At 38.3% G+C, this 25,406-nt stretch overlaps 1 protein-coding gene across 19 annotated transcripts in view; it reads right to left on the reverse strand.

Moving 5' to 3' along the window:
- CHL1 (cell adhesion molecule L1 like) overlaps nucleotides 1-25,406 on the reverse strand; it is a 135,937-nt gene that overhangs the window by 4,956 nt on the left and 105,575 nt on the right. For 12 of the 19 annotated variants that reach the window (XM_065075345.1, XM_065075338.1, XM_065075344.1 and 9 more), the window contains 15 exons: nucleotides 25,091-25,202; nucleotides 24,223-24,389; nucleotides 22,687-22,852; nucleotides 21,401-21,525; nucleotides 18,470-18,571; nucleotides 18,061-18,258; nucleotides 17,175-17,245; nucleotides 14,450-14,672; nucleotides 12,371-12,486; nucleotides 11,999-12,203; nucleotides 11,648-11,770; nucleotides 10,183-10,362; nucleotides 3,527-3,688; nucleotides 2,720-2,851; nucleotides 1,802-1,874 (listed from right to left, as the gene is read on the reverse strand). In XM_065075345.1, the coding sequence (XP_064931417.1) occupies nucleotides 1,802-1,874; nucleotides 2,720-2,851; nucleotides 3,527-3,688; nucleotides 10,183-10,362; nucleotides 11,648-11,770; nucleotides 11,999-12,203; nucleotides 12,371-12,486; nucleotides 14,450-14,672; nucleotides 17,175-17,245; nucleotides 18,061-18,258; nucleotides 18,470-18,571; nucleotides 21,401-21,525; nucleotides 22,687-22,852; nucleotides 24,223-24,389; nucleotides 25,091-25,202 (2,155 nt within the window). Of the gene's footprint in view, nucleotides 1-1,597; nucleotides 1,682-1,801; nucleotides 1,875-2,719; nucleotides 2,852-3,526; nucleotides 3,689-10,182; nucleotides 10,363-11,647; nucleotides 11,771-11,998; nucleotides 12,204-12,370; nucleotides 12,487-14,449; nucleotides 14,673-17,174; nucleotides 17,246-18,060; nucleotides 18,259-18,469; nucleotides 18,572-21,400; nucleotides 21,526-22,686; nucleotides 22,853-24,222; nucleotides 24,390-25,090; nucleotides 25,203-25,406 lie in introns of those variants that run through there. The other 7 variants (XM_065075348.1, XM_065075347.1, XM_065075349.1 and 4 more) reach the window with 4 other exon arrangements.

Raw genomic sequence — 25,406 nt, forward strand, 5'->3', positions numbered from 1 at the left:
AAATCGCACTTCTATTGTGAAAGAAAGCAGCAGGAGGGAAGAGCAAGGGAAACATTTCTATGTGGGTGGTAAACTGAGAATGATTTGATCCTGTGAGTCCCCCCCTTGGTCCAGTGCACCTCAAATAGGTCATGCACACTAACCTGAATTCCCCCCACACAGGATTTAGTGATTATTACAACACTGAAAACTACATGTGCATTTTGCTTTTTTCCCTTTTTGCCTTGGACAGATAAAAGAAGGGATAGAAAGTGAAGGGAACAGAAAAGGAAATGCTGTTAAGGATTCGAGGGATACGTTCCAGTGATCAGTGTCGGTGTCAAGTCTTCAGCACCTTACAGAGAGAGACTTTTTCTTTTTACAGAACAGTTGGCAATATTCAGGGCTTATTTATTTAATTTTTGTTTTGAGGTGGGTGGGTGAACTGATGCAAAGTTGTGCGATGAGGCATCAGCTGTAGGTTACATCTCACTGCTTCATGAGCATTTGTTTGATTTCAGATGAGTAACAAAGGGTCTTTGTTCCCTTTTTTTAAAATTTGTTCTGCTCTTATCTTACTGTAACTGATGGAGTTTCTCTCTGCTAAGAGGGAGGAACAAGGAAAACCAAAAGCAGAATCAGAGTGTCTGTATCTGCTCACATGCAGTCTGTGTTCAATGGCAATTTCACAAAGAAGGACAGAACCCCCCACCAAAATTCAGGAACAATGGGAAATTCCACAGGTCATTCCTCTGAATGCTATTGCGGAAGAAGAACTAAAGTGGCCTGACTTCTCCCGACTGAACGGGACATATGGAGGGATTGGTAAAATAGATTAAAGGATTATAAAAAAGGTAGGCCTCTGAACTAGGTACCTAATTACTCAAATACAGTGCTTGCTAACAGCAATTCAGCATCAAAGCTGTGGTAATGTAATCTAAGAAAGGACAGAGAAACACACTTAAAATTTACCTCTTCAGAATATAATCAACAATGTGTAGAATCGATACAGTAAAAATATTTGTTACTTTTCTGCACAGGGCATTTCTACTTATGAAACAGATAAGTTTGGAGATTGAGGGGGAAGGAGGAGGGTCAAAGTTATTAACCTCAGGACTTTCTTACCTTTCTAAATATTTGTCCCATTAGAAAGCATTAAAAATTAAATAAAGATGAAATTATGCAGAAAAAAAAAACTAGTCCAGTACAAATAATGTAGTATATATAAGTGGGATTTCAACAGAAATTACCTTTTTCATCAGACCATGGTTACATGATATTGTAAGCTTTAGTTATTTTAAAGCAGCCAAAGTGATTTTTCCGGTTCTCCTACAGAAATTTCTGCGGTGAGGGCTTTTGGGTTTTTTTTGCCATCTCTAACTGTATTTTACATTTCTGTTTTCTTCCACGAAATGAACATTCCCCATATTGTACGATTTGGGCCCAATGGGGTTTTAGAAACCCACTGAAGACATAAAAGTCTTTATATTGACTTCAATTGACATTACAGTAGGAATCCAGATTATAATATATATTTACATTATTCATACAATGCTAATTAAAAAAAAAAAAAAAAAGAAAAAAGAAAAAGTGAAAAATAACCACTGATGCATCAACATTTCCTTATATCCCAAGCTGGATGCATTTAATTAAAATGGATATACCTTTACATTCCTACTATTATCCGCTCCTGTAAGGTTTGCTTTGAAAATGAAAAATAGCATTAATTGCATGCTATAAAAATGTTCTAAATAATGATGACATCTGGAAACAAACAAAGCCCCAACGAACACAAATGCTTGTTAAACCAAGTCCTATTTACCTATATTCCCCAAAGATTTCATCTTTTATTGATTGGGCTTCAGGATCTGGATGCAAATCTTCTTTTTCTTTCACTGTACAAATAAAATAAAGCACAGATCTGTATGCCATGTTCCGTCGTGGACTCTTCTTTTTGCAGGTGCAATAGGAAAACCTCCTGTCACCACCTATAGCCTGGAGGGCAGCAGCTCGTGGTGCGTATCTGGCTGGACACAACCACCATGCTTCCACCAAGGGTTTCGTGCAATTCCTTCCTTTTTAAGAAAACTAGCATGTATTTATAGAACCATAGAAACGTTTGGGTTGGAAAGGACCTTTAAAGGTCATCTAGTCCAACCCCTCTGTCACGAGCAGGGACATCTTCAACTAGATCACATTGCTAAGGGCCCCGTCCTGCCTTGAATGCCTCCAGGAATGGGGCATCTACCACCTCTCTGGGGAACCAGATTTATACTTCAAATATTTATACTTAAATCCTTAAACATCACTTTGAAAATGTCAGAATTACCTTTAGCAAAATATTCAATTTTTAAGCAGTTTGGCTACCGATGAAAGTTATGTCAGTTACAAGGTCAAGTAGCAGTTAGCAGGTGGAAAGTGAGAAGCTGGTCCTGCCAATGGAGGCTCAGAGGTGGAGCTGGTGAAGGACTTTGACTTTATGGCTGGATTAAAGACTGGAAAGCTCAACAAGCAGTATCAAAGGCCTTACCAAGATCTCTGACCAGCGCACAACACTATCTTTCCCAGAAACCACAGTTTCACTTCTATTAATTAAAATCCATCTTGCAGATATTTATCAAAAGCTACAAATCCTAATCGGATGTTTCTGCCTGTGGCTGTGCAGCCTCCAGAGATAAAAGTCTGAAGGATGCTTATTATCAACATGTGAACATAGTGAAAGGACAATAAATCTATTTACCTGAATATTTTCCTCCTTTATTTCTTCTGACAAAGCAAATAGTTAGGAGCAGTAGGGTGAGCAAAGCGATGGCACACATCAGTCCAATAAACCACCCCTGGGTGGAAATTCCATCGTAAATACCAGCATAGGCTTTGTGAAACAGAAGAGGAGTAAAAGAGAAGAAAATTAATCATGGGAAAAAGGGCATCACACCGCTAAAACATGAATACATAACATTTTCTTCAGTGAATCTTAAATGAATCAGTCTGTCACTACATATTGTGTTCAAATTAAAGAAATGCAAGACAGAACTATGCCCAGGGTGTGACATTTTTATGCTTAAGGGGAATGTGCAGTCTACAAGGCACAATACAGACATTTTGGAAAGGTAATTCTGAGAGAGTAGTTGACTCAAAGGATTAATGCCAAACAGGAAAGCTGAACAGAAAATTGTTAAGCCTCTCATGCAAAAGCAGCTTCATGAAAGAAATGGAGTTAAAAGTGCACCTGATACATGCAAACCACTGGACTGGCACACTTAAAATGGATTATATCACAGCACTACCCTTTCAAAATCACATAGGAGGGAAAACTGTTTTGTAAAGGTTTGTAATTGTTCCATGCTATTGTGCATCAAGTACCGCATAAGGCTCAGCTGAGAACCTCAGATGCATTTACTCTCCCATGGGATTTAACTGCAAGGGTCAACTTAAAAGTCACAGAACAAAATTATGAAATTATGATTTTGGTAAATTTTCACTGCACAATGTAAGATGTAACCACTCAAAATAAATCTTTATCACCTTGAAGGGTTTCATGTCTCACCTCTCCCCCTTGTCTCAATTACATCTTCAAAAATGCTATTGTTATCAACCCAATTCTTAGTCACTAGACGAACTGTATATTCAGTTCCAGGCTCAAGTGCCTCAATGGGGTGAAACTTTTGTGTGGGGTTTACTGCTTCTGAAATCTTGCCGATCCCTTTACCTATGGAATGTACATATTCAAGTCATATTGATTAATTGTCTTCATTGAACAAAAGGCCTGTGAAATGCACTGCACAGTTACAAATAATGTAAATAACACACAAATATGACACACAAGGATTTTTAACATTTGTCATCACATAATCTGATTTTCAAAAACAGGCAGTAAACTAAAAAATATTCTCCCTATTTGATTTTTAATATTCCATCAGATAAAATAAAAAACAGAATGAAGTAATCCTGATGTTTATGAAGGGTTTTGTACATTTCCCAGGATGAAAGTTAATATTGATGGGGGATTATGGATCTGCTTTAACTAACGCATGCTTGAAAAATTACAACTTGAAAATGGGCTTGCTTTGTATAGATAATCTGGGGTTTGATGCTTCTCCCATTGAACTGAACTCAGCAGGGAAGCACAGACAGCTTGTTATATGGAAATGGATTTTATACGTCTCACAGAAAAAAATAACATTGGGATTTGTACTTATTTCTCCCTGACAGTGATTTTTCCATGTCCTTTAAAATTCCACAATGTCTGCACAAAGCACTGTTTTAGATATAGCTGAAGTTTGCTTTTGAATTGGTATTTAAGCTTTTAAATATTCCTGATGAGTTTAACATTTGATAAAGAGGTAGAAGGGAAAGTCCAGTAACCCTAGTTTTAAAGTCTTTTTACTTGCAAAACAGCTACTGTAATTCATGTCTGCATTAAGATTGCAGGATATTAAATAAGCTTTTTTAAAATAGCTTTCGTGCATAACAGAAAAAAGGACATGAAGAGAGGCTGGCAATGAACATGAAAATGAAAACATGAACATGAAAAGCCTGTTCACGCAAGCAAATGCAGAACTGTAGGTTGACATGATGAATCTCTTCAGTCCAGGGGTGTCAAACTCATTTTCACTGCAGGGTCACATCAGGAGTAGTAGGAATAGTTACATTTACACAGTCCTAAAATTAAATTGGGCCTTTTGAAGGTGAAAAATGAGTTTGGCATCACACAGTATATTTTGAAGACTACTTGACCAATTAGGACTGACAGTAAAACAATGTGCATTGATACTTAAACTAGTAAAGAAGTAAAGCAAGAAGCTTTCTGAGATAAAAGTTTAGTCGACAGCTGAAGGAAAAAAAAAAATCAAGATTAATCCAAACACAATCGAAGCAGCAGTTCAAGATAAGTTTTCCAAGGCAACTATGCATGTATTAAAATAAGCAGTTAAATTAGTAGGCCACTGGAACCCATAGAGAACACATACAGCTGAAATACTGTTGATACTGAAGCCTAGCTTATTAGCATAAATTAATCCATCTATTCATAATTTTTGCTAAATGATGTATGTGAAACTGGGCTATACTTTTTAATCAAACTGCAAATTAAGCAACAGGATATCACAAGTATATTTTAATTACATGTTCTAAAGTCATCCGAAAAATGTATTTAATGGAAACACTATCCATAAAGTAACAAGAATTACTTTGAACCTTCAACCCATTATGCATTAAATACCACATAGCACTTATGCATGACATGATAATCTCATTGTCCAACTTGCACACAACACAGGTCTCCCTAGGAACAATTTCTTCTGAACTCCTAGAAAATGAAGTGCTTAACCCTGAGCTCAGTGGTAGCCCACAGCTGTGTTTCATTGCATGTATTCTTAAACCAACTTAACCAGTCCATGTCAATCACCTATTTATTTCCACTCTTATTTTTAAACAATCAGCCCTTTACAGAAGGAGAAACTGATATAGCTGAAAAATAACCCCTTTTCTGGCCGCCTCTTACGCATACTGGAATGAGAGTTTGAGCCCAGTCTGACCTGGGATTGGGGATTTACCATTGGCTCTCCTGGCTGTTTAACATCACCTATCTCAAAACACTAAACATTTTTTTTCTTTCAAACTCAGTACAGATGTCCAGTGATGGGTGATTATGAGGTTTCTTTCCATGCGATTTCTTTCTGGTCTGTGTTACACTGTCAATATAATACCTACAGAGGAGAAAGCATTGCTAATTGGGACAAGTTTGGTTGTTGGAATAGAAAAAGCAGTGTAGCATCCTGAAAAATAAAAGCAAAGATATACAGATAAGAAAAAGCTCAACACACTGAAAGGTCAGTGAGCTGCAGAAATTAGCTGCAGAAAATTGAAAGCAGTTGGGTTAGGTTTTTAATCTACAATAAGGGAGAAGAAACATTAGTAATAACGGCATATCACCAGCACTTCTCACCTTCCCCCACTATTTATCAGACATACCATGGGACTCACATGAACATTAAACACTGAACTGCAATTTTACAATATTCCTACTGGGCTTCGAGATTTATGAGAACAACAGAACACACATTTTTTTATAGAAGCTTATAGTATAAAGGGAAAACCAATATAAACTGCCTCCAAAGACTTACAAGAGTGTTAGTTCTCCAAAAGTTAGCACATCTGCTATAAAACATAGTTATATAAAAAACCTGGCAACCTAATAGTAAAATACTAATTGTGGGCAACATCTTAATTTATAACCATACCTGTCTAAATACATTTGCTGTAATAAATGGAAAGTTGAACTTTCATTAGTTTTCCCCTACTGCCTGGCTATTAAAAGTGTATAAATATGCAATACAAGTATCCTGCATCTTCTAGGGTTTTTTAGTGGAGAAGGTAATTCATGCCAAATTGGGAATATTTTCAGATGTAGAAATTACTTAAACTGCTGTGAATAAAGTATATTGAGAAGAATTTATAGGTGAGTTAGTGATCGGCTGTTTGTACTGATTGTCATTTGTAGGTGAAATCTGAGCTTGGACAAGAAGACAGTTTATATGTAGCTTGTTCATCTCTTGCTGCTTCTCTTTAGCTCTCTGTGTTGACTTCATGGGAGCAGAGTATAGAAAAGGAAAAAGAAAAAAATACAAACACAAAAATAGCAAAGATAAACAGTTAATCACAAATTTGCTTGAAGACTGATATATTTGGCATATTGTAACACTGATATATCGGGTATTCCCTTTCCTGGTCAACCCTGTATGCAGTGCCCAGGCTGGCAAGATGGTTCATTGATTGCCATTAGCAACTGGGTTTGGTGGGCTACAGGCTCCCCGCTGAAGAAGAGGCACAGAAAGGAGTGGCATAAGTGACAGAATAAGAAACTTTACATCACGATTTCATCAGATTCTCTCGATTGTGAGCAAATAGGGTATATTTTGGGGGTTGGCTGGTAACAATGCCAGTGGTTACAAGTAGCTAAGGCAGTGCTATTCTAATGTTTTCACTGTGCTATGGCAAAAGAAAACTAAAACCATGTGTTTTGTTACAAATGGTTACTCTCCTCATCTTATGGTGTGTCATGCAAATTAGTACCTGCCAACTAAGACTTTCAGAAAGTCTGTGGGAGTTCAGTTTCAATTGCCCTTGAAATATAATGAAACTGGTGAAAGTCTGGCTTCTCTGAAAAATAAGACTACAGTTGTACAGCTTCCTCTGGATGATTTCTTCAATAAGGCTTGAATTTCTGGACACACAGTAATCATTCTCAACATGTAATATGTGTTCAGTAATCCTTGAGACACTGTTAGCTCTAGATGAAAAGAAGCTTTGTGTTAAAGAAGGACTGCTATATGAAATTAATTTTTTTCAATTATGTGAGAACATTATTTTGTGTTATGCTTCCAAGGGCTAATGATCATTTGGAAATTAACATTTTCAAGGGGATAATTAATTAGTTTGTAGGTCATTTAAGAAATACTGCCTTAAAATGAAAAATCAGAAACAAAGCTCATTTTCTAAAGACAGTATACCTTCTTCTGTGGAATGAAACCAAGATAAAGAAAAAAAAAATTAAATATTATTTATTTTGCAGTACAATTCAAATATCTTTTTGCCCAGATTCTTCATGATCATTCACAGTATTTTATCAACTGATAAAGACCTTTGGTTGTATAGCAGTGTTTCATGTTATTTTGGCAATCCTTAAGATCTTTTATAAGAAACAGGACTTTTATTTCAGTGACTTTGTATTAGCTGCCAATTCCAGTGGTGTTGGGTCATGCAACAAGTATACTATTTATACAGCCTACTTCTGTTTCTCACTAATACAAGTGGGCCTGCATTTAATCTTACAGACAAACATTAAATGTGGTTTTCCTTTGTTAAGTAATTAGACAGAAACAGCCTATTCTGATGAAGGCAGCACTACAGAGCAGAGGGCTCAACCTCTGCTGCTGCTGACCATGCACAGGATGCAAAATATGGCTCTATCAGAATGGGAAGAAATAAAGATGCGAACGTGAGATGGTCTTTTCCTATCTGTATCTGCTTGCTGACCTTTTGGTAAGGTGTTTCTAACCCAAAGGTATGTGTTACTCCTGACAAAAAACTGGATCTGAATGGTTCATTCAAAGAGGAAGATGCTGCAGTTGTAGAGAAAGGGTATGATCCACCCATTTAGCTATTAGAGAGTTATATTGATTTGAGAGAAAATTTTTCCTAAATTCAGTCATGAAAGCAGTAGCAGTAATGCAGGTCAAGTATACCAATGATAAAATGTGAGCTGCCACCTCAACATCTACACTTCCCTAGCAGAATGCATTGTGAAATTCTGAAATACTCATGGCACAACCTGCAAAGGCTATATTACAGCAGTGGAAGCTATTCAAAGTCTTAAAATAAACAACAAGAGATTTACGATTTTATTACTAATCTCAGAACATATCTGATATAGAATCACTAAATCAAAACCCAAAGAAACCTGGAGTACTCTGTCATGGAGTTTCATTTCAGAGGGCACCATATTTTATATCTGTCTTTTATGTGGGTCACTTTAAATAATAAACTTTGACTTTTGAAATCACTCCCTTTCTTCAAAAAGAGAGATTGTTTTAATTTGGAGCAATTGCCTTGCTTCCCATACCATAGCTTAAAACTCAAAGAAGGTCACTGAAAAAAGCAATTTTTTTTTTTTTTTTCAGCCTATCATGTTTAGTTGAAAAATGTCTAAACAATTTAGCCAGCAAATAATGACACAAAACTCTAATGGCATCTCAGTGAAAGATGCTGTGTATGGATTTAGAGTGGCTTGAGAACCAGCAAATTTGTGCAAGGAGCACGCATTAATCGCAGAACTGGAACCTTGTGGCTTTTACTGATTATACTACTCTGTTCTACAAGGATTTTACCAGTTGCCACTGCCAAAACAAAGTCTTAGGAAAGGAGAGCATGAGAACAAATGAATGGTGACATTATCATCCATTTAAGCATATCAGGAAGGGATGCATTTCATAAAACCTGACAAGGTTATTCAAAGAAGTTCTAGACTTTCAAGTGGCCAAAACACATAATTCTGGCTGCCCAATGAAGGCCAAAAAAGGTAAGCAATGAGGTGAAATGATGTATTTTTAGCAGGAGAGGGGAGAGGGGAGCAGGGCATGCAGGAGAAGGATATTTTACTTTCCTTAACAAAGAATACATTTTAAAATTTAAATCATGCTGACAGATTTCTAGTTACTACTTCAGGAGTACCTGTATACTAGAGTGAGTCTGGAGGCTACAAGACAGTTGAGAAAGAGTTTCACTACTTGGGACAAGGGATGATACTTCATGACTGGATCCTGAACTGGGACATGATGAGTTTAAAATATTTTTTACTTGTTTTACCAATAACTGAAGAGAATCTGCAACTCAGAAGTCAAATAGAATGTTGTGCAACAAAGACCATTTTTCTATTTTATATCAACATTGTTCCAGGCTATTATCATTGCTAAAAATGATGAATCCAGGACTCTTTTGCTTATCACATTCTCTTTCTCCTTTCCTGCGGTAAGTGCACAGCATTGGTTTCTGATTAATAGCAAGGACTCGTTCCTTGGTATTGTAGAGTTTTCAGACTTGCTGAGCACAGTACATTTTATTTCATTTCAGCTGAATGTGAAAGATGGGCTATCATATAGTGCTTGAGGTTTTCCTTTAAATCACTGAACACCAGTGTTTTCAGATAGGGTATAAGTGGCACACAAATGCATGCTTCCAATCCCTGATAAAATAATAATAATAAAATAATGGATCAAATGCATTGCAGTCAACTTGATGTTCATCTGGATTTTCCCTGTCAACTAACTGCCTCTGATGTTGTTGGTACTCCCCCACTTTCATGAAAGGGCAGAATTTGTTTTTATAATATTAATGAGAACACATTATCTAGATCTTCAATTTTATGTTTGTGACTAAATGCAATTCACTTATTCTAGTACAGCTTAAAGAGTTGATCAGTGGGAATAGAAACACGGTACTGTACAGCAAAATGAAACAGATAAGCTCTACTTTTCTGAAGGCTGCATGGCTACATTAAAAAGTTCATTGATTGTTCTCATGGAAAGAAAAATAAATTTATTTTCTCTAATTACAAAGGAAATGTCAGGCCTGGAATATTCTCAATAGATTTTTCCATTATTATTAGTGCTTCTCCACATAAAAACATATTGCCCATTAACTTACTCCCTTGAGCCATCGTTAGTCCTTCTTCTGTGACCGGCTTCCCACAGCCTTTGACTGTACAAGCCTTTACGTAGAATTTGTACTTGGTGCTGGAGCTGAGACCTGAAAGCCTCCAGCTGAGTGTGGAGCGGTTGGTTACACTGACATCGTTCAGAGGTCCGATTTCATGTGTTTCATTTACTGAAAGGGAAAAGGTAACTGAGTCAGATCCAGGAGCTAAAGGCCACAAATGTGTCATGAACGCTCCTGCAAGAGATGCTCTCTACAGGATGTAGGAAGGATGAAGCCTGAATAAGCATATCTCACCTTCCTGCCAAGTACTTTAATGGGATTTATCTAGTCCATAACAATCTCCCAACTACTTGGTGAGCTATTACTCTTCTTAAAAAGCTCTCTGATTCTCGATATGCATATACTGAGTGGGCGGGAAAAATTACTGTCTCCTAAATCATTAAATATATATGATTTGCTTCTTGCTTTGCTTCCAAACATCTGCAAACTTTTGCAAGCAAGTTAACGGATGGCTGCTCTGCTTTGTTCCACTCTGCCTTGGCACAGTTGTCAGCTGAAGGAGGGGTTGCTAGTCCCAGACTGGGATGCACTCACTGCCTATAGTCATCAAAAGCAAAAGGCCTTCAGCCTAAGCTTGCAAGGGCAACTGGGCAGTTCTGTTATCAGCAGAGACAAGTGAAAATTATTATATATATATATATATATTTATTTTTTTTTTTGATAGTACGCAGTCTAATCTTGCTCCATCCCCAAAGAACATATAAAGTACCCTGAACTGTCACCACAGCTCACAGCTGGTGTGGTGGGAGTCTGGGACCAATACTGGATCTTGCTTGAGGTTATCTGCTCAAATCTTTTCCCAGGTACTCAGTTCTTTCATAGGCAAGAAAGAAACACCCCCAGTATTTAGCTGTTTCTCAATGTGATTACTCCATAACATGACTCAGGTGATGGTTGTCTGCATTTCTGCTGAGGCATTGCACAAGAAGGAGGTGCTCACTGACATAATGTGAACATCCAAATAAATGCAGCTAAAGTGCTCTAATTAAAAAATATTTTGTGTTAAATATATTTCACTTCAATAAAATGCACCTACAATTTATGGGTCTTCTTAACTACTACATTAGGTATTATTTCCAAATATGAAATAATTGAATAGTCTATTAATAGGAAATAGGGCATGGCAGCAATATGAGTTGGCATTGGAAAAGTGCATGGAAAACATTTTGCTCTGATAGATGACTTTGGCCTGCCCTCTAGCAGGCTGTGCATGCATCACACTTCAAAACAAGCTGTTCTGATGCTATGGCTGTTACTGCAATCTCAGAAACAGTCTCTCATCAGCATTTGTTTTAAATAATTGTGCATATAAACCCCTTTTCTATTTTTTTTTTTTTTTTAATTTTAAGTAATAATGCTTAAATTCTAAAATCAAAGTAAAACAAGCACATACTCATCTGGTATTGCAAAATGTAGCCAGTAAGGTGGCCGTTTGCTTTCTTGGGAAGTCCCCATGATAGAGTGACAGAGTCCTTGTCGAAGTTCAGGATCCTTAGAAAACGTGGTTGTTCGGGCACTGGAAGATACATGCATTCGCTCACAGAGAAGACTCTAACAAGTCTGTCTCTATACATACTTGTTAAATACAGATATAGTTTAGCTCAACACCTACAGTTCTTCCTAGTGAAGGGTTTTTCAAATATTGGAGATTTTACAATCACTTTAAATAAGGAAATCTGCTTGTATTCTTACATGGACAATTTCTATTTCTACCCCTCCATCCCATATTCTCATTCTGTCTTACCTCCTTCTGGAGTTTCAAACACAATGGGGGAGCTTTCTGGGCCATCTCCTTTGGAGTTGTAAGCCAAAACAGTTAAGCGGAATTCACTGAAGGCCTCTAGACCAGGAATCATCCCATAGTTTCTGTCTCCTACAAATGTCAGGAACTGTTTCTCTGGGTGATGCCTCTTCCCATCCAGCATGCTTTTTGTTTTCCACCAATTGACCTGCATTGAGATTGGCATTTCTATAAAAAATAATGTTGTATGGGGCTGAACACAATATTGATATCTCTCATCTTCTCAGAAATGAGAGATTGCAATCTCTCCTTGATATAGGATTCACTTAATAGGTCATTCAACTGTATATAATTATTTAAAGATAAATTCATAACCTTATAGCCTCTTAAATGCCCACGAACTCTGTCCTTTGGTATTCCAAACCAGAAGACTTTGACCAGTGTGCTGTTCACAATATCCACTGATACGTCGGAAGGAGCAGCATCTGGAACTGTAAAAACAAAAGTGCTGCATACTAAAGACACTTAACAAGAGCACAGTTTCACACTGTTACAGCTACAGGGCTTGGCTTTCGATCTCAAGCTGTGGCAGTTCATGTAGTCTTACTGCAGGCAAGAAAAAAGCCATTCCACCTGCATCCAGTGGGTGAAATGGGCCAATAAACATTATTGTGCCATATCAGGGCTTTCTGCTGAGGGCTAGAACACAGGTGTACTGGGACATATGAATTTCTACACCAGTATTTATGATTTCCTGTTTCAAGCAATGCTTACAGCAGTGAGAAGAATAAAAAAAATGATTAACACAGCACTCAAGAAGGCAATCATAAAGTTTTTTTTATAATCAATTTCATTTTACAACTAAGCTCATTAAACAGTAGGATTTTAATCACTACACAACACAGGGAGCTATCATAGTGCCGGAAAAAAAAGAGGCCTTGATCTATTGATAACTCAATTGCAGGGAAGATTTTCCACCGGTAGATATAAAATTAGATGCATCACAGATACAGAAAGAAAATGAACATGTTGCGGGTGTTTTTTCTCTCTGTTCTCAGGCTTCAACCTCTTGTCTGTCATACACTGCACAGGGGAGAGAAGATGCACCACCAAACCTTCTTATTGCCCACCTTTGCGTGTGCAGTGGGGATTCTCCTGTATGAGCAGCCCTGAGACCATTCTAAACAATTAAAGACTTCAGATTTCTGGCATGAAAATTGTCTCACTTTAAATAATGAAATTAGTCAGCAGATCTGAAATATGGACCATTCCCTTTTTTGCCAAAGGCTTCGAGTCCCTGCCGCCACGCATTTGCAAATACAATAAGCATTTGAATTTGGGATCAGGGAAGCTTACTGCCCCGTGCTAACTGACCACTGTGCTGTTTAATCCCTTGCTGGTTTGAATCCTCAAATCCTACATAAAAGATACTATTTTTTTTTTCAGGCTGCTGCTCAGAGATGGTGCAATGTCCTCAGCAGTGACATTATCTGGTGTCCCATGGATGTAGCAGGACTGTTGCATCCCCCATCGCACTGTCATTAATTCTATTAGCAATGCAATCTTCCCACATGTTCATCTCTCCTAAGGGAACATGATTATTAAAGTCCACTGTGAAGCCAGAGCTCAAAGACCCTGTGCAAAAGGTGGGTGTCGTGAGCAGTGGCTGTCAGTTCAGAGCAGCCCAGGGACACCTATTTGGGGAAAATGAGTAGCAAGGGGAGAAAGCCTCTCTGTTTTACCTGGCCTGGATGACGCCCTGCAGGCCAGGCAGAGTCCAAAATCAGAGGTGGACAGGCACTGAGGAGACCCAGGGAGGGGACTTGGAGCAGGAGTAGACCCAAGTAAAGCTTCACATTGAAGGAAGTTTTCTCCAGAGACACAGGGAGGCCTGAGCTGGGGCTATGCCACCAGGGAGTCACAGAAACCCATTAGACAGAAGTGCAGCCTGAAGAAGAGGACTCGTTCTTCATGGACTCAATGGGCAAGGTAACACCCAGCATACACGGGAATGTAGCATCATCTGTACATTCATTTACAATGCCCAGTGCCTCAGTGTTTGTACTTAATGGACAGAATACTCAACTTCTGACAGAGTTAAACTGTTGAATCAGGCCCCAGAAAAGCTGATTTTTTTTTTCTCACAAAGTACAACACAGTGACTTCTAAACTTCATAGACTCCTTACAGGCTGTGACCTTCAAACAAGTATCCAGATTCAGCCAGCAAATGAGATAAATGAAAGCACAAGTGACCTTTCCAAAAAAACTCTCAAACACCAGCAAGCTGGTATCCACGGTGCCCAGCATTAATCTCATCTGTGTCTCATGTAGCCCATCATGCTGAGCACCAGCATTTAAACAATTTTGGTCATGGGCTGCCTAATCCATCACTGATCATTTTGCAACACAAGAATCCCCCATCAGTGTATTACATGAAAGCTTCTGCTACTTACTGTCCTCGCCTGAATATCCGATGGTAACGTTTGGTTCAGGACCAGATCCTAAATTATTTACCGCTTGGACTTTGATCTCATAAGGCACAAAGGTGGGGGTGTTTCGCAGGGTCAGAGAATGCTTCTTCACTGTCTCCTCGTTCCAGTCCGCCTCAACTCCCCGCTGCCGCCAGCTGACTTTGTACTCCAGTCCTGGCCCGTTCCTCTCCATGGGTTTCAATGGCTGAGGAAGAATTTAAAAGAGATTCTGTCTGTCTTTGTTGCAGAAATCATGAAACAGCAGCTATTGGGAGGGGGATAATTTTGGAGGGTGTGTTATTACATTGGGAGAGAAAAGAGGGAAAAAATAAAGCTTTAACTTATCCCTGTCATGTAAATTTTAAGATGACTGGAAGAAAAATGTCTTGATTTCAAAAGGTGGGTGAAAGGCAGAGAAACAGTTGGCTTAAAAACAAATTAATTGCTTGTAGACATATTTCTGCATACTGTATACAGCAGATTTTGGTTTAACATAGGTTTTCTTTGTTTTCTTGTGTGACGTAAAACAACATTTTTAGCACAGCTAAAATGCATGTTTTGGCATAAGACTGTGTGTGCCATTTAATACAGCTAAAGTTTGTGTTTTATCTTAGAGCTTTATGTAGCATGGCGAGTCAGGTCATTAAAATTTAGATTTGTTCTAAATATGCACCAAATGCTTGAAACTATGCCTGGACACTTAATGTGCAACTGCTGTGCCACTGTCTTTTGCCAATCAACTGAAGAATTCATCACAGTATGGTTCCCATCTAATTAAAATTAATTTATAAAATATTAGAAGACATACAGCAGTGGCTTTTCATGAGGCATTCTCCAATTGAGTTTATTTCTCTGAAAATGTGCCTCTTTAATTCGCAAGGTTGACTGGTCACCTGCACTATCAAAAATGATAGGTATTTCAGCCCACTAAAACAGCTGTGGCTACTTCCCACCACATAGCCTCCTTTTAATATTTAAATTATATATTGTACATATTAAATATAAAATAACTGATATGTATGCAAGCTGTACACAGAGGTCTGAAATGAAACAGCATCAACTTGCAAGTGCCAGCAGAAAGCAATGCCCCGTCAATGCTCCTCATGCACAGGCAGGGACCTAAGTCTGGGGGATGTGCAAAAATTCCCATTTATCTGCTCTGAGGGTATGAGGACCTTCAGGATGACTGTGGTCAAGGAGCCAGTAGAGTGGGCAGCTTTCTAACAGGCACCACTGAGAGAACTGTCTCCATGCCAAAGACTCTGAGGAATGTAATTTGCAAGAGAAGCTGAAGTAAAGAATTCCTACACAAAAATAACTTCTCGTTTAGAGTTAACTTGCAGCATTGCCTGATTCTTATTTTGATCTCTCAATACTACAAATCCTTGGCTGAAAATCTCGTCACTTAAGCTCATCTGCTCTCTTAATCCAAACTAGGCAGATTAACATCATTTTGCAGCCCTTGTCTGCCAGAAACAGCATGCTCAGTGCCTAGCATTTCCTCTGAAAAGCATACAGGAAACATGATAAATAAATTAATATCCTGTTTACGACATTTAAATGATTCAATAAGATTTAACAAAGCCTGTTCATCCCATTCTCTCCCATCATTCTCAGTTTTCACTTGTACTTTTGCCCTGTCTGAGCAGTGGATTACAGGCTTCCCAGCAAGGAGAAGCACTCATTCTCTGTTCAACAAAGCATTGGTCATAGGAACATTTTCCAGTCATGCTGCTTACTATATCTCTGCATTTCTTCTGAGAGGCAGGATTGTCTTCCCTAACCCTGGGCTATGTCATACAGCAAAAATCCCCATTCAAATCCAAGTTGATAGATCTAGAGGAACATCTCCTTTTGGCATAATTATAGCCTAAACCATGAATTCACACTAGGGAAACATTTATTGTTCCTTGCTATGAGTAGCAGATTGAAAAGTAAATCTCATGTAAATTGTGTTTAATTCCAGCCACAAAAAATCTGCTTCCTTCCACAGTTGTTGAAATTTGTGTTAAATAAAGGAATATACATCTCTCTAAACTGTTGGCACAGAAGCTGTAAGCTTAAAAGCCAGAGACTCTTACGACTGGAAACCATCCTCAACATTTTTACACAATTTCTTTGACACACATGCTTCAGAACTTTCTCCACACTCCCTTAGCTCTTGATATAAAAATTCAAGCTCACATTCTCTTGGCCAAGTGATCTGTGTCATTTGAAACCTCCAGGCTGAAAGGGCAGAAGTTATGCATAAACCATCCCTGGGCTTGGCTGCACCTCCTGCAGAGCAGGGTGAGACCACAATTATTTTAAGCACTTTCTTGCATGCAAGATGCACAGAAGAAGAGTGTACTCTTGAGGATTCTCACTGTGCTTTATAGGACTTTCATATTTCTTAACAGCCTGCAAAGTTAGATATAAAAAAGTGACTTGTGAATCAAAATCAAAACTGGGAGGAAATGCAGAAAACATGTAAGTCAATAATGGATTTACTTTTGACTTCAGGTGAAGCAAGAGTCCTGCCTATGGAATTTGCTAATATTTCCTAAAAACAGGAGTAGGAGAAGTAGAGTCAAAGGATATGTTATTTCTTTTTTTATGTAATTATATTAAAACAGAATGCTGATAAATTCCGTGCTGCTTTAGAAACTGCTGCTTGAAGGGAGAACCTGTTTCCAATATTTAGCATTGACAGAAACCTTTCCCTTACCTCCCATTTCATCACCATTTCATCTGGCTCAGAGGCTTCAACTCGGATGTTTTCTGGGTTCTTGTCCGGAGCTGGAACCACATAAGCAATAAGGTTAGTTTACAAATCCTGGGGTTTATTTGCACTTATTATTTAAATGCAAAAAATGGTCGCAGAAAACTTTTCTTATTTTGGTGTTACTTAGAGTGAAAGATACCTAAACAACATTAATGAGATTGATTACTTGGATCAGCAAAGCTGCTGTGACTGAAATACATTGTTTATGCAGTTTTGGTTCCTAAGTGCCCTTTTTGGTTGGAGCCACCAGTTAACATGAAACTGTCACTTTTGGATTTCAAAGCACCAGATGTAGGGGAATTATGAGGAAGAGATTTTTCTCCCTATGGGGCTAATAAACAGAAGGTATATCGTTAGTAGGACACATACAGCTGAAAAGCTGAAGAAGGACCTGAAATTGAAGTAAAGAGGAAAAAAAATAAAGAAAAATGCCAGGGAATGTAACTGTTATGCTGAACAGTTGGCCTCTAAAATTACTTTCAGGGACACAACATTTTCTGTCACAGTGAGAAATACACCATGAATGGAAATTTTTTATAAGCCTAGTGCTGCTGGAAGGTTCCCCATGAACCTCAAAGATCCTCTCCACAACTGCCTGTCCATAAAGGGCTGTAATGGGCTTTAAAGGTGCAAAATCAGCAGAGCACAGGAAAGCTGATCACAGCAGTGTAGACTCCTCGCTTTGACATCCCTGGCCTGCTACTGAGCAGCAAAAGCGGCATAAGTGACCCCGAATTCTTTACACCCCTCTGAAGCACCAGAGGTCAATGTTATTCCCAGCAAAACACTAAAAATAATAATATTCTGAAGCCTAGATGGCAGTGTTTACCAGCTGGAGGTGTTGCATAGCGCAGCGATGGTTTGCTAGGCTGGCTCCTTCCAACTGCATTCACAGACACGACACGGAACTGGTAATTCATATACGGGGCCAGTGACAAAAGAACAGTGGTATCATTTCCCGGCGCTCGGGTTAGCTCCTGCCACCTCCCAGGCTCCCACCGGTCCTCTTCAAACTCTATAATCAACTCTGGGGAGGAAAAGAAACAAAACAAAAGAAAAAAGGCAAAGCTTGTATACGCGACTTATATAAATAACAAGAATGGAAATAACTTAATTAGTTTTACTATGATAGTTAGTTTGTTCTAAGTATGGCTGTGAGCACGGTTGTTTCTTCTGACAGCCATGACATGCAATGATTGCCGAACAGTGCAAGATGATGTTACTAGAATCCCTCATACCATTAATAGGGCTGTTATGACTGGCTCCAGCTTTCCAGGATAGTCGAACACTTCGGTTTTGATTTTCTGAGAGCTGAAGGTCTTCTGGTGGATCAGGAACATCTGAGAAAAGGAGAAGTGGTGTCAGGAGCATAGCAAGCTATTTGTGTCTGTCTTGGCTTTTTCCAAAGGAGTGGAACAGCAAGTTCAGTGAAGATGGTGGTGAAATATCTTTTGATTTTAAAATGGACTTCAAAATGGATTTCAAAATTAGGAAAGTGGGAATTGCTTTCAAAGGTCCTTTTTATTACAGAAAACCAGGCTGAAACTGCTGGTCCTGCTTTCTCCCTTATAAATGCAATATCCCTTCTCGAGTTCATTTCCATCTACTTTCATTACTGTGCTTGCAGCAACAGATTTTTCTTTGCAATTCAACACTAAGATCTGTTTAATCATTAATAGATATTGACACTGATCTTAGCAGAACGTTATATTAGCATCACCTGGATTCACTCTGGTGCAAACCAGAGTGGTAAAAGGTGACTCAGCTCTGACAGTTATTGAACTTGGCCTTTTAGAATATGAGTGAAAGGATAACACTCATTATCTCAGCCATGGGGATCTATATTAAAAGAAAATAAGAAAATTCATCACCTGCCAGCTCAATTAATGCTGTTCCAAGAATATACCAGAGTCAGAGTTGTTGGTGGCTGTTGCAATAACTGCACTGTGCTTCCTGGGTACAAGTGTGGGACCTTACAAGCCTTGCACAAAGGACGGCCCTGCTGCAATCAAAGCTTGCTCCTCAGGAGTGTGGTTCCTGCCCCTTAACTAGAGCTGAGGTGGGTCCTTGAAAAACTGCAAACCAGGACCACTGAAATAGGCTGTTCCCCCTCACAGTCCTGCAAGATAGTAAGGTGGACACAGGTCTGCAACATCACCCAGCTTCTCAACAGCAATAGCGGCAGAAAAGGTGAACTGTGGCAATAGGTCGTTTGCCTAATTGTATGTAATTGAATGAACGCTTTCAAATTTAGGGTATTCAGACTGACAGATATTTATCTTCCTTATGGCTTGCTTTGATAGTTTGCAGTCTGATTGTGCTGGATTATTTTGGTAGCTGAAATGTGTAGGGCCTGATGTAAAAGAGTAATTCCTCACTGCTGGGGTTAATGGTAACCCCTCATCCTTCCAAATTCACATACACTCCTCTTCCTTAAACACAGGACTGGTGTTTCAAAATCTGAAAAATGTACAGACCAAGGAAATGAGATTGTGCAACTTTGGGTCTTTGAACTACTCCTGCTTGAATGTCCCAACTACATTTTTGGCTGACAATGTAATTTCTTATAAGAAAAACAGGTAACTCAACCACCAAGACTGTCTCTGTCATTGCAAAAGAAATTAATTGTGTATGTACTGAATTTTTTAAATAACAATATTGAGTGTTCTTGTTTACCTCAGGTTACACCAAAAAGTTAAAAAGGTTATATTTGGGTTGGGCTTTTGTTTTAGTTTTCTTTGCATTTCTTTCCGCTATTTCTATTGTACTTGGGAAAAATCAGGAAAGCACAGTTTAATCTACAGGCATTTTGCTGTTCTATTCTTGAAGCATATCTGGTATTGTAATTCAGTATATTAATTTACAGATGGCAATGCTGCATCTTAAAGATACTCACTCCTCTATCTGTTCATTAATCATAGAACAAACACTCAAAAGTATTCTAACTGAATATTTCCTTTGTTCTTAGTTGCCTATATCCTGACGTTTCCATCTGTGCCATATTTAATTCTTTATCCATATGTAGTTTGTTAGCCATCTCACAAGTCTTCCATTGCAAAAGAAGCCTGTATTTTTCATTTTGAAATAACAGATGTTGTTAATCCACCAAGAAATTTCTTACACACAACAAACAAGGGGAAAAAGAGCACAGACTTTTTCCTCTCTGCAAATCACCTTTTCAAAAGGGAATAAAGAGCTTAATGAAATTTTCATAAGTAATATAACAAATGGTCTACAAACATTTTGAATTATAAAGCACTACAGAATACAGTATTGTAAAAAATGTACATAACATCTTCTTAATTTACTATTTACCAAAAAATAACATTCATTTAAAGTGTGAAAGCATCTTGAAAGTCAGATTGTCTTAGTTCTTATTGCAATCACTGCCAGAAATAAAAATTTAAAATGAAGCAAAATCTACTGAAATTAAAATGCTGCAAAACTGTCCACAACATAGCATTTTAGATATTGGCTGATGCACCTAGGTACATGTGGAAAGGACTGCACATCACTACACAAGTTCACCCCCTTAATTTCAAGTAGTCCTTCAGGAAGGGCAGTAGCCTGTAAGGATGGCACAAGTTCAAGCTTCAGAATCTGTGGGTCAAAGCCTTTCTCTGCTGAAAACTTACTCTTTGCTACTGGACAATAATTTATGCTCAGATTCACAGAGATAATCCTTTTAGGTGCTTCACTTTCACTGATCTTCAGAGGAGTTGGACATCTAAATACTGTCTTATGTCTTTCTTTTGCAAAACATAGTTCAAGTGGTAATTTGTCTGCATGTTTCTAGTGAAGTGGAGTGAAGGACTGACCAAGGACGTCAAAGCAGAAGCAGAGCCATTCTTAATATACTATTACACCTTCCAGCCTGTCCTATAGCCACTGTGGGTGACTCCCGAACTGAGAAAAAAGGTTGTCTCATCTTAGGTATAACAAAGAGCTGATTAAATATAAATGAAATGCTTGCATCAGCATCCCCATTCCAGGAGACACAAGGGTAGCACAACTGAGGTTAATGGGTGAGATGGACCTTGCACCTCTGTGAGATTGGGTTATTTAGGCTCTGTAACTGAACTAGGCAGAAGAAACAAATAAGTAAAAGTGCTGCAGTGGCATTAGGTACTGCATGGAGCTGTTTGCACATCAGGAAAATGTCCACTTACCAAGAACAACTAACTGTGATTCAGCTGTGACACTGTCCAGAGAAGTTCTGGCCACACACGTGTAAACTCCTTGATCCTTCAGTGTCACACTTGATATGAACAGTGTATCCTTGTCCAGAATTATCCTATAGGAAAAAAAAAAAAAAGGTGTATACAATAAAGGAAGAGAAAAATTTGCAAGATAAGTATATGAAAGACACCGCTGCTCTCTGAAACACTGTTCATGAAAAAACTTGGTAACAGAACATTTTGAATAATATAACTGCACATTAGGTGTATTATTTTCAAATGTAATTGTAGTTGTATTATGCACCGTGCTGTAGGCTATTATTTGCATTTTGTAGCAATTTAGCCTTCATGGTTGGAAGTTGGCATATCTCTCTTGGTCTGAAAAGAGCCACATTGAGATGCATCGGCTGAGTGTCTAGAACACAGGATTTTGGCACATCATTAATGAGGCAAATACATGGGCTTTATGTCCAAATTTTTTAAAAGGATTGAGTAAAACTGAGCAATCCCAGCCCACTTGTGTAATGTCCAATACCAGGGAAGTTGGCATTAACCCAGGCACACAGGATCTGTTGCAGAGACGGTATTTGCTTGGCACTATCTCCTTTCACTACATGGCCTCAGCAGGATCTCCAACCTCTCCAGTATTTAGGAAATCATCTCTCTTCTGTGGTAATTAATGAAGACATCTGATTGCCCACTGTGGGACCCTTCATATGGAATAAAGGCTCAGCTCCATCCCTTAAGGTCAATGGAAACATAAAAGCTGGACAAAATTTAGCCTGCACTTGTAAGTCCTAAACCCATACACAGGAAATTCTCATTGCTTTTAATGTGTATGATTTTAGACAGAATCCCAGACACCTGTTTTCAGTTCATGTCAACATAATGAGGACTTTGCTTTGGCCAAGGAAGTGTAAAAAACACAAAAATACTATTACCACTGAGGTGGAGAAACAAAACCACAGTTGACTGCACTGTGGCTAGGGTTGTATTTTTGGATTAAACCAACATTTAGGTAATATTATGCCATGACAGTAAGAAAGTTAATAAAAACCAAAATCATTTGCCAGCCATGGCTCAGAACTCATATAGATGCACTTAATATTTATATGTATATAAAATGCAGATCTATTCACATATCACATGAAGAATTCTTGCCGGCATAAATTTGCATTTCAAGATATTAAGTCTCATGTTTATTGAAACTCATGTTCCTGAACCATACACCATCACTCTGCTGAGATCAAGAAAACTCTTGTTTCTTCCCTGCTTACCTGCCATCTTCTGTGCTGTTGACTGGCAGCTCATCTCCATCTTTCCTCCAGGATAACCTAAAACTGTGTTTCAAGTGTGAATCATACTCAGACTGACATTTCAATAAAACTGAATGTGATTTCAGCACTCGGGGGTTCTTTGGAGTAACAACAAGTTTTGTAGCATCTGAATGATCACAGAAAAACACTTTGATTAGGAGAGAGAGGCTATTACAGCAAATTTTCACCAAGCACTTCATATATAAAATTCAACCTTAGGAGCAATGATCATGTCTTTTTTATTATATATAAAAACATTTGAAGTGAAGGATGGTTGGTTTTGAAATAAATATTTCACAGGATCTATTTTCTATCTTGAAATTTTCTTTTTTTAGTTTATTCCAAACCAAAGAGCTTGAGAAAAAGCAAACAAACAAAAAACCCACAAACATCCAAACACACAAAAGAATGCAACAACAACAACCAAAAAACACACCCTGCAAACAGTCACAGGTGAAAATACTTGTTAGCAGACTGTCATGAAATGGATGATATATTAAGCTTGAATATGATTTTTATGTCAAATCACCATTTGAAATAGGCTTTGGCGATGATCCAACAAAAATTACAAGCTTATTAAAGTCAAGTGAGAAAAAGCATTGCAATCAAGTTTGTTCTTTTAATTGACTCTAATCTGAATGCGGAAACAGATGAATAAGTAAGAAGAAAGCTCTTGTCTGAATTTCTTTTTAATGTTGCTCTGTGAGAATTTCATTGTACATTTTCATGTTTATTATCACTGTAAAATTTACAAAGCAAAGGGAGTGGGTGGAAATAGAACACAAAAAGAGTGGTTTGTTTTTTTTTCCTCAAGTTTGTCACAGCAAACCTGAATCTGACAGTCCTTTTGAGGACTTTGTTAATTAAGTAATTATGGGAATTTTGCTTGGCAAGCCATAAATACTATGTAAATTTGTATGCAACCCTCTAACTTTAACCTGTGCACTCAACAGAAGGTGTCCACTGCCATCACCCTGCCAGGGGAAAACCCTCCCGTCCAACCAACCAAATAAATCCCTTAAAACAAAATTAAAGCACAAGGTATGTATCTGGCTCAGCGAGGACCCCACTGAGCCCCTGAGCACAGGGAGGACTCTGAGCCCCCAAGGATCAGCCAAGAACCTTCTCTGAGTGTAACGGGGCTGATGACAAGAAGGACGGAAAATCCTTTCAAGAAAATAAAGCTGATGGATCTGTGACTTAAGCTGCAAGTTTCTGGTAGCCTGTGCAGCATCTGTTAGTATCAAGAGGAAAGTAAATATCTTCTATGAGCATAGAGAAATCACACAGAAAAATTGGGACAATACTAACTGCTACATACATATGAGACCTGTGGTAATTTCAGGTCTTAGTATAGTGTTAGTATATGGAGAATTTATAGTCTGACAGAATATATCTCTGTCTTGGACTAAGCATGTACTAATTACTTATTTACTGAAAATTTAAAAATATGAAACTTTAGCAGATGTCAAGGTATTTCTATTCGTGAGACATTACCTCTTATATCCAGATTAGCAGTGATCGCTCTTTTACCAACAGAGTTTGCAGCCCAGCAAGCATATGATCCAGTGTCTTCTTTCTTTGTTTCTTTGATCTCTAGGGTGCCATTCTTATTTAACTCATAGCGTGATGTCGAAAGTGGCTCTATGCTTTCATCCTTAGTCCTAAAGAGGATAATAATAGTTATGGGTTATTTCTAAGGCTGCAGGAGCTGTTATTTCGTGGTTAGCAGATATTGCAGGAGACACAGGAATTTTTGGAACTTGTTTCAGATCTGCCACTGAGTGACTAAGTCGAGATTAGCAAGTCACTTTACCCATACACAGGCAAATCACAAAGGGACATAAGCTTCCTGCAAACCAAAAACACACTGACAGCATCTAGCAAGGTCTTTAAACTGGTCTGGTTGAGCCTTTATTCTATAGCTGTCATTTGCTATTTTATTTCACCTGTCAAGTGTTATGACAATCCTGTGATTTCTAACCATATGGAACCATTTCTGGGTAAGTACAGAGCATAAGTCATCAGGTTTCCACCTCAATAACGTGTCCAAATTTTAAAAGTTGCTAACATTAAACTAAGGCAGGTGAAGCTGTAGCAGAATTCGGCTATATCCAGCATGGCTTGGTTTAAAGAATATCCCAGCACTTGCCTCACACAGGTCCTGAGGACTTTTGTTACCCTTTTTTAATAAACCAGTGCTCCAGAGTGCTTGAAAGTGCATTTGAACACAGAATACTTAAACATTTTTGCTACAAGTTTATAATTTTTAACACCATAATAATAAAAACTAGCATATTTTTCAATGTTTGGGAAGCATGGATGAACTTGTTTCACATGAAAACATCAGTTCTTAGTGGCTTACCATCTAATATCTGCTGCAGGTGAGGCAAAAATTTCACAGTGCAGGAAGGCACTGTAACCCACAACTGTGGCATAGTTTTCACCATCTGAGGTCAATATTAAGGGAGCAATATCTGCAAAAGAGAATGCAAAATGAACAGCACTGCATTTCAGAACTGGGAATACAAATACTGTTTCTGCATTATGCCCTTTTCCAGCAAAGGTCAAATGCTTAGCGACTTAATGGGAATTCCACTGCCTTTTGGAACTAGTTGCACTGAGCGACTGAGCTCTCATAAGCTACACTGACAAAGATAACAGTGGCTGACTGCTGGACA

This window comes from Columba livia, chromosome 10, assembly GCF_036013475.1.
Source record: "Columba livia isolate bColLiv1 breed racing homer chromosome 10, bColLiv1.pat.W.v2, whole genome shotgun sequence".
NCBI lineage: Eukaryota > Metazoa > Chordata > Aves > Columbiformes > Columbidae > Columba > Columba livia.